At 36.9% G+C, this 11,305-nt stretch overlaps 1 protein-coding gene across 1 annotated transcript; it reads left to right on the top strand.

Moving 5' to 3' along the window:
• Positions 1-2,867: 2,867 nt before the first annotated feature.
• LOC109086129 (ATP-dependent RNA helicase DDX19B) lies at positions 2,868-10,596 on the top strand. Its single transcript, XM_042733657.1, has 12 exons — positions 2,868-3,123; positions 3,478-3,532; positions 3,668-3,715; positions 3,810-3,945; positions 4,036-4,128; positions 4,528-4,630; positions 4,714-4,828; positions 5,024-5,201; positions 5,637-5,874; positions 5,969-6,131; positions 6,206-6,397; positions 8,603-10,596. The coding sequence occupies exons 1-12, from the start codon at positions 3,067-3,069 to the stop codon at positions 8,662-8,664; spliced, it is 1,440 nt and encodes a 479-aa protein (XP_042589591.1). The 5' UTR covers positions 2,868-3,066; the 3' UTR covers positions 8,665-10,596.
• The last annotated feature ends 709 nt before the right edge of the window (positions 10,597-11,305 follow it).

The raw sequence follows: 11,305 nt of genomic DNA, 5'->3' as shown, positions 1-11,305 counted from the left end.
ACTATTATAAATAATATTATAAATAATAATAAAAATATAAATCAATATAAAATATTCCAAGTTTTCTCATGTTGCTTTAGATTGTTTTAATGTGCAAATCATAGCGGAAAATGTATGAGTATTTCAGCTCACTAGGAAAAGAAGGTGAAAATACCATCTCAAAGATTGAGGATTGCTGTATTGCATATACGTGTCGTCAGCTGTATCTGAAAACAGATATATTTTTGGTGAACTGAAAACTGTGTGTGCAGTGAAGGAGCATTTCGTTATCTTTCTATCGCTGGTTACCATGGACACTCGCAAAGATCATCATTATGAATAGCAAAGATGAAAAGACAAGGTTTTCCCTCTTTCCCCCCAGTCACAAATACTTTTGGGAAGAAAAGAATGTTGCTCGACGAAAACTGATGCAATCTTTAGACACAAGAAGAATGCGACCATCAGTCAGCCTATTCAACAAGAGAACAAACCCGAATTAATTACTCATTAAAACTAACAAGAGAGTCAGCCAGACCACAGATAGTGAAACAGTGAAATAGTCAATAATCAATATACAAATAAAAAGAGAGCTTATAATAAAATGAAGCTGGTATAATTATAATGTAGGTATTAATTTACAACACTGTGTAGGCAATAGATGCATAGAGTAAATGAACTGAATAAAAAGCCTATATATATTTTTTTTAAACACATAATCAGAGCCTCAATGCTTTCTTCTTTCTTGCTCCACAAAAGAAAGTCCAAATGCAGAGAGAACAGAACAATAGAAATTTTCCCCTAGTTTTAAATATATAACGTCTCATTCTAGCAAATTCTTCTCTCTGTCACTGAGAACTGCCTGTCTGTGAAAACATTAGAGAGGTGTGGGGCAGCATCTACAGGCAATGTAGAGAATTACTGATATCAAAACTTGCACTTTGTCACTGTATTGCAGCATTTGGATGAGAAAAGTAACACATTACTTTTAAATTTACAACAAAATATTTATAAAAGTTGCTTTTTAGTGTCAGTTACTTTGTTTTCCCATTTATTCACTGATACCTCTCTTGTCTCAGAGGCTCTTCCTTCAGTCTGGCACTTATTCATTTCACTTTTGGTGTGAATGGGCCTTTACAGTTGCCTAAAATATAACTTTTGAGTTGTTTTAAAAAACAGTAGCAAGCCCAGTCCAGGTGACAAAAAGTAACGCAAAAGTAATGTAACTCATTACTTTCCATAAAAACTAGCTCAAGTAGTTACTTTTTTATTTAGTATTGTAAATATTGTAATGCATTACTTTTAAAATGAACTTTCCCCAACACTACTGTCAAGAGACTTGTTGTGAGGGAGACGGTCCAAAAGAAAAGTTTAGTTACATAAAAAAACTGATCTTATGCTGTAAAAGAAACGGTTTCATACCAGAAACTTTTTAATGTACAGATGTCCTGTAATCTTTGTCTAATAATTGTGCAAAGAGGAGGAGTGTGACTTTTAGTTTCATGTTGGGGCAATTCATCAATATTCAGTTATGCGCTAGCAACGCAAATATAAAGTCTCAGGAAAAATCGGACACTTTCAGGGCCACACATCCAACTTTTAAAAACAGAAGCACATGGACAAATAGTATAATAAGGACAAATTTATTGGGACACATCTCTTTAGGTGACTTTAAGTGTTTTAATCAGACACAATGTCTCAAGCACATCTGCATTTACAAGCATTTGTGCAAAAAAATGGGTTGCTCTGAAGAGCTCAGTGAATTCAAACATAATACTGTGATAGGATGCCACCTTTGCAATAAGTCAGTTTGTGGAATTTCAACTCTGCTAGATATTCCACGATTCATAAAGAAGATTAGACCCTTTCTTTTAGAATATGCTTCACAACTCCTTGTTCAAGCTCTTGTTCTGTCCAGTCTACTGAAATGCTCTCTTGGCAGGTCTTCCAGCCAGTTCTATCAAACCTTTACAATTAATCCAGAACGCGGCTGCAAGATTCATTTTTACGAACCAAAAAGATCACATGTCACACCTCTGTTCATCAATTTGCACTGGCTACCAATAGCTGCTCACATAAAATTCAGGGCATTAATGTTTTCCTACAAAACCAACACTGGCTCTAAATTCACCTAAATTACCTTAATTCATTACTTCAGACTTATGTGCCTCAGAAGCTTGCGTTCTGCAAGTGAATGTTGCTTTACTGTTCATCCCAAAGAGGCACAAAATCACTTTCACAGACATTTACATTAACTGTTCCCTCCTGGTGGAATGACCTGCCCAACTCAAAGCCATCTTCAAGAAACTATGGCTTAAAACACATCTCTTCCATCTTTATTTAACCCTCGAACTCTAGCACACTCTATTCTAATTCTATTTTATCTCTGTTGACATTACCCTCTAACACTTGAACTCTCTATTCGTTTTCTAACGGCTAGTTTTCTTTAAAAAAGGCCTCTAACACTATAGCTTTCTCTCTTATTTTTCTATTCTATATACACTCTTGAAAACAAAGTTTTTTTTTTACTGTGGTGCCACAAAAGAACCAATTGTGATTTTGCCAAGTAAGACATGTTCCTGGGACCTGGATCAACATTACTGTCCAAAAATATAGATTTGACCCAATCCCTACCCCTAAACCTAACCCTACCCATAATTTATTCCTAAAATCAGTGTGAAATGATCGCTGATTAACAAGGGTGTAGAAGCCCCTAACCCTGATCATAAGCCTAAAACAGATATTTCCTAAAAAGTTATCCCTCAGTTCTGATTGGTTGATTGGAATGTTGATCCAGGAACATGTTGTACTTGATGAAATCACGCTCACCGTCGTTTCACGTCATGCATGTTACCCTACAGCGGACCGTTTAAGAGGAACCAAGCGCAGACGAGCCTGTTTCCGGCCGGAGGTGTGAGTGTCGCACCCCGTAAGCAGCGAGGACCGACACACGCCATTGTATGAATTTGTTTATTCGCGTCCTTTTCGTCTAGTTTTATTAAGGTTTTATGTTCAGTCAGATTTAACAGTCCCTTGTCAAATCATCGACTCCAGTTTTTAAGGACAAACCTTTTATTTACAATTAAGGACATGGCAACAGATTCGTGGGCCCAGGCTGTCGATGAACAAGAAGCCGCAGCGGAATCGGTGGGTTTAAAACTCAAACATAACAACCAAAGAACGCAGAGTAATTGAATCAAACATTTACCAAATCAATTAACAGTCTTATTAGGTCTGTGACCATCCCACTTCAAAGTTGTTGTGTCGCAGTGAGTAATGCAACATCGCTTGCCAACTGAAGTTGAAATAATGCAGTATAATATTAGTGTCCTATTACTGTACTGCTATTTTAGGGATTTTTAAGTAAGTCGTATTTCATATATTACACGTTGTATTTCGTTTGTGTGTGTGTGTTGAGTCGTTTTCTTTGTGTTCGCAACATACTTGGCCTTAAAGCTCTTTCATACTTCTCTCAGTCCTGATTTTCACTTTCATTTACAGATAGGCAACTTGCAAATAAATGAAAAAGATGACAAGCTGAAAGCTGAAGCGAATGGTGAGAACGATTTTCTCTTAAAACTTGAATAACCTGCTAAGTTAGATTTGTATATTTGTGTATTGCTGATATGGAGTCTTTTAATGAATGATGTTGGTATTGTTTTGTTTTTTTCTTCTTCCTTTTATTAATAAGGGGCAAAGACAGAAGGCGATGGAGAGAAGACCGAGGACGATGATAAAGGTGACGTTTACAGCAGAATCATCACTGTTTTCTTCAGTCTGAGGATGTGTATGTTCTCCACACGAGAGGTGACTAAAACTGATCTGAATTGCAGACGACAAGGCAGCACAGTCACTGCTGAACAAACTGATCCGCAGTAATCTGGTGAACACCACCAATCAAGTTGAAGTCCTTCAGAGGGATCCGAACTCTCCGTTGTACTCCGTCAAGTCGTTTGAAGAGCTACGATTGTGAGTTTGACTGTGTTCCAGCTTTAACAGGGGCTAGACTAGCATGAAATTGTTCTGTGGTTTATTTTTTGAGTTTCTTTTTCTTGCCAGGAAACCTCAGCTATTGCAAGGAGTGTATGCCATGGGTTTCAACAGGCCCTCCAAGATCCAGGAGACCGCGTTGCCCATGATGCTCGCAGAACCGTACGTTTATAATAACCTTGTTTTTCCCCTAAATTTAAACCTAACTTGATGCAGTGCAAAATCATTGGTCTAGATCATTTCATAGCAGTGATTTCCAGAATTTTGTGGCAAGTTTGCAATATTGTTTTTATAATTAAGAGAGCACATTATGTATAACACACACATTTAATATGCTTCGTCACAGAAAATGTTTCTCATCAAATTCTGAGTTTATTTCATTTTCAGACTAATGTCACACTTTTAATGCCGTTTTTGCAATTATTATTATTATTAAATGGTGAATTATCCAGAATCCCAATGATCCAAAAAATGTGACATCATGATCACTGAATTGTGAATATCTGGAGGGACTGTTAACGAGAGCAGAGTTCTGAACACATCATATCCTCTCCTGTCCAGTCCACAGAATCTGATCGCTCAGTCTCAGTCAGGCACGGGGAAAACGGCTGCCTTTGTGCTGGCCATGTTAAGTCACGTGGACCCTGAGAACAAATGGCCTCAGGTATGAAACGCTTCAGAAGCAGTGAATGTAATGCATGGAAATAATTCGGCTGTTTTAGTGTTAATGTCTCTCTGTGTGTCCAGTGTCTGTGTGTGTCCCCCACATACGAGCTCGCCCTACAGACAGGCAAGGTCATCGAACAGATGGGCAAGTTTTACCCTGAAGTCCAACTGGTGTATGCCATCAGAGGAAACAAATGTAAGCACTTTTATTTCTCTTTCTGTACAATTCTCTATCAACACAATATCTGGAATATGTAGATTACTGCGTGTTTTCTTGACTCTCCGATTTTTAATTGTTGATCCCATGATGTCACGATCAAAGGATAACCATGTGTTTGTTACACAGGAGTAGCTTGTAATTGTGCATGTTGTGGTGTGTTGTTTGGTCCAGTGGAGCGGGGAACAAGATTACAGGAACAGATCGTGATTGGCACTCCTGGTACTGTTTTGGATTGGTGCCAGAAGCTTAAATTCATCGACCCCAAGAAGATCAAGGTGTTCGTTCTGGATGAAGCTGATGTCATGATCGCCACACAGGGCCATCAAGACCAGAGCATTCGTATCCAGAGGTACAGGATTTCTCTCATAGTTTGCTAAATGTCTACAGTGGGCTCTAATTGAATGTTTATTTCTAGTAAATGAAGTCGAGGAGTCTGTTGCATCAACTCTTATGCAAAAAATCTAGAATTGAACAACCTTAATTAAGTGTACAGCCCTACATTTTTCATCCAAAATTTGTAGTTCTTTTTTGTTTTATTTTTCTTCCCCATTTCAACTTTTGACTCATTGCAATATTTAAATTGGTGCTATTTATAAATTTCTGTTTCACTTGTGATCTTTGACTTTTGGGACCTCACTGTAAATATCTCATAAATTGAGGTTTTATCAGCTAAGGACGTTGCTTTATATATTGTCCTTAATTAGTTCAGAGCATTAGGAAGAAATTAGTGATTTTGAATGTTAGAATGAAAGTATTTCAAGCTGTTGTTGTTGTATTTTTACAGGATGCTTCCTAAAACTTGCCAGATGCTGCTGTTCTCGGCCACATTTGAGGACACCGTGTGGAACTTCGCAAAGAGGATAGTTCCCGAGCCCAACATCATTAAACTGAAGCGTGAGGAGGAAACTCTAGACACCATCAAGCAGTACTACGTCATCTGCAACAGCAAGGAGGAGAAATTCCAGGCTTTGTGCAACATCTACGGAGCCATTACTATCGCACAGGCCATGATCTTCTGCCACGTACGTATGAAATCAATTTGTTGATATTGAGATGTTATTTCAGAGTACAACCAAAAGTAGTAGTAATGCATGACCATGAGCTTTGCCGTCACAGACCAGGAAAACCGCCGGGTGGCTGGCAGGAGAGCTGTCCAGAGAAGGCCACCGGGTGGCGCTGCTCAGCGGAGAGATGCAGGTGGAGCAGAGGGCGGCGGTCATTGAACGTTTTCGTGATGGCAAGGAGAAAGTTCTCGTTACGACAAACGTCTGTGCTAGAGGTATGACGGATATCTGTCTCGTCTTTAGTTCAGGCTGAGCAGATTTCACCTGATGGCTTGGTTTCTTCTGCCAGGTATTGATGTGGAGCAAGTTTCGGTCGTCATCAACTTTGATCTGCCGGTGGACAAGGATGGAAACCCTGACAACGAGACGTATTTGCACAGAATCGGGCGTACTGGGCGATTCGGCAAGAGGGGGTTGGCGATAAACATGGTGGACAGCAGATTTAGCATGAACATCCTCAACCGCATCCAGGAGCACTTCAGTAAGTTCAACCATTACTTCTCAAAAAAAAACAAAAAACTTAAATGTCCTGGATTAAGCTCTATCAGCAGCAGAGGTTGCGTTAGACTTTAATATTGTCTGTCATATTGATGGACAGGGTTTTAAAAATTCTGTCACAATTAGGGTTGGGTATTGATTTCCAAGAACCGGGTCTACGATTCTGTTTAACGATTCCTGCGTTCGCATTTTAATGTGCTTTAAAACGATTCAAGTGCAGGAACGGAAAGAACTTGCGCCTTGTTTGTGTGCACAGAGAACAGCTGTCTCTGTCAAACTATGTCAGTATATCATCATAAACACTGCTGTTCTGGTCTTGGGTGAATGTTAACAGAAGAGAAAGAAAATGCATGTGCACAGTATTTTTAGATCTGCGTGCATTCGGTGTTAAAGAGACAGCTGCCTGTCATTAATGTTAATCAAAGAACAAAAAAGTCCTTCACTGATCGTGACTGAATAATTTTAATAAATTTAATTAATCATCTATATTTTATGAAAAGAAAACTGTGCAGTTTTTAAAATTTTAGTTTATGTAGCCTACCTGAAATTTGGTTGTTGTATTTATGCTATTGCTAATTGTTTTTTTTTTTTTTCTATTTTATTACTGACTGTTTACTTGTCTTTAACACTTTAATATTTGAAATTTATATTAGTCTAGTTGTTTTTTCTGTGATATTTTTGTTAAAAGCATAGACAAAAGTTCCTCTTGTAGGCCTAAGCGTCCTATAAGCTACTGATTTTTTTTTGCTCATGTTATTCAGCTGCAACAGAATGCTTTGTAAAGAAAAAAAAAAAAAAAAAAATTTGCCGTCTAAATGTTTGACTTCAATTTTTATTTTTTTTTTTTTATTGGAATCGTTCAGATTCGGAATTGATAAAATTCAAACGATACCCAACCCTAGTCATAATCTATTATTATCCATCACTTTAATTTTAATTTTCAATTATAATAACAGATTTAATTGCTTGTATGTTTGTTCACATTTTTATTTTTAATAATGAACCTACAGGACGAGCAATCGAGCATATAGGCTTATGCATTTATTTATTTATGATGAGAACAGAGACGGTGCGTCACTTCATGTTTAACACCACGCCACACAGTGACAGCGGAGGCCACTGACAACAAAATATGCCCGGGCTGGGTATCATGCATTGTTGCTTTTGATATGAAACAAAGTCTTAGATTTCAAATTCTGTCCATTTTATAAGAAATTCAAGCAGTAAATACTGTTTTGGTGCTCTTTAATGTGGTGATGGATCGCTGTAGCACACTGAACTGATCATCTCTTTCACTGTACTAGTGGCTACTCGCCTGTACGTAATCAAATGCATTGCAAAAGATTGGTGACAGTTTTGTGTTTGTTCTGGAGCTGATGATCCTGTGCTCTGCTGCCACACTGGAGCGCAGCGCCACCAACTCGACTGGGGGGGGGGGGATTACAGTTATAAATGACAATAGATCACCCTCAATGTAATCTGTCAAAGTGACGAACAGCCTTCAGATTTTTCCATCACTGCTAAAAAAATAAAAAAAAAAGATAAAAAGGTTCTGTAAATGAAGGAAAATTTTGCCGTTAACGCGACCTCTGATCAGCAGAGTCTGTTATACTCTGTTAATTTATTAGTAGGAACCAATTTAGACTAGTCCCTCATTTTTGTGTTTTATGAAACATTAAAATTTACAAATAATCAAATGTTTGTGAAAATGTTTACAGTAGTTGATAATGCATTAGTCTCATTATGTGAATTGGACAAGGCACCGCACTGGAATAAACCATCTAAAAAGCCTGACTCAGACTACAGTGTTTTTAAATTATAACCGATTAAAATCTGGTTTCATCACGCACACACTGAGAATCTTCACAGATTTTCATCTCTCAGATGCCAAACATGCACACTAGGGGTGTTAGAAATACTAATCGATTCTCAGATGCATCGTGATTCTCTCTTCAACGATTCTGGGATTGATTTTGAACATTTGAGAGTCGATTCTGAGCTCTGTTTTTTTCTATTTTTTTTTTCTATTTTTATTTTCTTTCTCTGTCCGAGATCAACATTTCACAGCTGCTGCTGAAAGAGCTTCGCTTTTAAACCAGGACAATAACTTGTATCCATGCTTCTATTTATTGCCATGTTTTCATGATTCAGAATGTGGCTTAATTCAATTATGCGTTTCCTATTGCAGATAAGAAAATCGAGAAGCTGGACACAGATGATTTGGATGAAATCGAGAAAATCGCCAACTGAGCGGCCGTCTTTGTTCTTGTAATAGGACTACGTTTTAATTCAGAGGCTGGAAGCAGAGCTGTGCCAGAGAGGAAGTTTACATGTGGAGCAGTTTTATCTCAGATGGTGTTTTTATAGGTTTTGTTTAAACACATTTCACTCTTTGTACTTCTTAATAAATTTTGAATGTCTAATCTTAACGTCACGTGTGTGAGAATGCTGCAGCAGCGGTCTGGGATAGTGGCACGAGGATATCCACGGTTTCATCATGAACCTTTTAAATTGACTTTTAACAGCCTGCCTTCACACAAAGCGTGGGAAAAAGTTACATTGACTGTTATATTGATTTCTAACATGGGACTCCAAACCAAGGACTCATATTGTGGTAATTGCGGACAAGATTTTTATGGAATGAGCTGAATTTTCTACCACAAGCATGAAAAACAAGCATTTTCAGTCAAGTTTATTTGTGTTGTAAGAAATCTGGGTGCAGCTACATTTGATTTTGGTGTGACACTCCAAACTAGGAGTCAAAATGCAGGGTTTATTTAACACTGACAGATTGCTGTTATTGTGTCATACATTAATACCTCATGACATTGCTACAGAAGGGATGCTGGCAGTTATTGGCTTCGAATTAAACCAAAACAGTTGCCAAAATCCTTTTATTGGTATGAAATTATGCAAAAGCCAAAGATTTGTGCCTCCATTGGATTTACCAGTATTTAACATGGAATAACACAAACGTATCTATTCATCGTGTATAAATATTGTCATATTTAATAAGTACAAAGAGTGAAACTGTTGCTATGTTTAACAGATGCAGTGTAAAGAAAGCAGATGTGTCACAGCATTCATTGGAAGAGTGCTCTGGAGCGGAAGCATTATTTGTGTTCCCAGTCACAGACTGCATTGAATTGGAAATGATCAGGTTCACGTACACAAATACAACCGAAGGCTGTGCCACATTCCCATTTGCAGCCGCCTTAAAAATGTAAAAAAAAAAGGCAGATGTTCGCGCATCCTCTACAATCTCACTGTATTCTTCAGGGTAGCCGTAGCAAATGATTATTTTATATTATGGGATGTTTTAATTTAACCACACGACACTGCACTCGGCTCCATTATATATGCATTATGATAGATGTATATTTTATTCATTGGTATGCGAGTAGTGAGGTTGGGGTAAAGTGTGTCAGTCACATCTTTGAAGCGAAGATTTTTCTTGATGAATTACTAGATCGATTAAATATATCTCCTGATGCCTTGTTCATTTTCTCAGTTTGGTTAAATCTGTCAATCATACCTGTTACAATGATATTAAATAGAAGGGTTTTTTTTTTTTTTTTTTTTTTTTTTTTTTTTTTTGCAAACAAAATTTGAAATCTATGATTAAGCTAAAGGACTGTCTAGAAACCAACACTTGATCTGGTGTCCCATCAGATAATAAATGGACTTGTCTCTGTTATCAAACACATTCCTGCATAATCATTGCATTCTTTTATTAGTATTTAACTGAAATACCCATAATGCTTGAGGACAATTCAATAATGATGTTTCCACAGCACCACAAGGCTGCTCCTAGCTGTGTGTGTCACGTTCACCTCAATGAAGATGTTTTCATTTATGTGAAAAATTTTTTGATCATTTTTTCAACAAAAATGCATTTACAGCTGACAAATCAGCAGCCTTTTGAGATAATCATTTCCGTGTTTCACCTCAATCGAATGTTGACAAAAAGTATGTATCTCTTTGAAAGTGATCTGTGTTGACAGGTTCTGTGTGTTTGGAGCGAATCAGTGACTGTCTGGATGTTTCAGGATGAGGAGCGCTTGCTTGCTGCAGATCTTGATAAAACTGTTAAACAAATCCAGCTCCTCTCAGGTCTGCTGCTTTTGTGATGATATTAATGTCTGAATGATGTGTGCTAGAATAAAACTACAAATCAAAGTATCTTTGACCAACTTTTTGTAATTTTCTTTATATATATATATATATATATAAAATTGCTTTTAACATATTTCTATAATATCAATGTCCTTAAATATTTAAAAGAATGTACTATGCCTAAGAAAAAATTAAGTACCAAGTTTCATTATATATAGTGCTGTGAAGGTTTTGCCCCCTTCTGTTTTTTTTTTTTATTTTTTTTTTTATTTTTTGCATATGTCACTCTGGAATGGTTCAGATCAAACAAATCTTATTACACAAAGATAACCCGAGTAAATACAAAACGCATTTTTGAAATAATCAGTTCATTTATTAAGGGAAAAAAGCTGTCCAAACCTACCTAGCCATACGTGGAATATTAATTGCCCGCTCCTGTTAAATCCTGTAAGAACTGTGATTAACCACATTATTTTAGAAATCTGAATTAAATATCACTAGCCACACCCAGGCCTGATTACTGCCAGACCTGTTGAATCAAGAAATACAAATGATTTTGTATTTACTCGCATTATCTTTGTGTAATATTAAAATTTGTTTGATGATCTGAATCTTTTAAGGGAGACAGATATGGTTGTCGGAGTGTTGGAGACAACGGATAAAAATAAGACTTTAATACATTTTTAAACATATTTACAATATATATTGTGAAATCTCTGTTTCTTAAATGTCAATAATAATTGAAATAATTATATTACTTTTCAGCCAGCATACA

The sequence above is a fragment of the Cyprinus carpio genome, chromosome B11 (assembly GCF_018340385.1).
Source record: "Cyprinus carpio isolate SPL01 chromosome B11, ASM1834038v1, whole genome shotgun sequence".
NCBI classification, from domain to species: Eukaryota; Metazoa; Chordata; class Actinopteri; order Cypriniformes; family Cyprinidae; genus Cyprinus; species Cyprinus carpio.
Note: the sequence above shows the minus strand (reverse complement) of the source record. Positions and strands in the feature narration are given on the sequence as shown.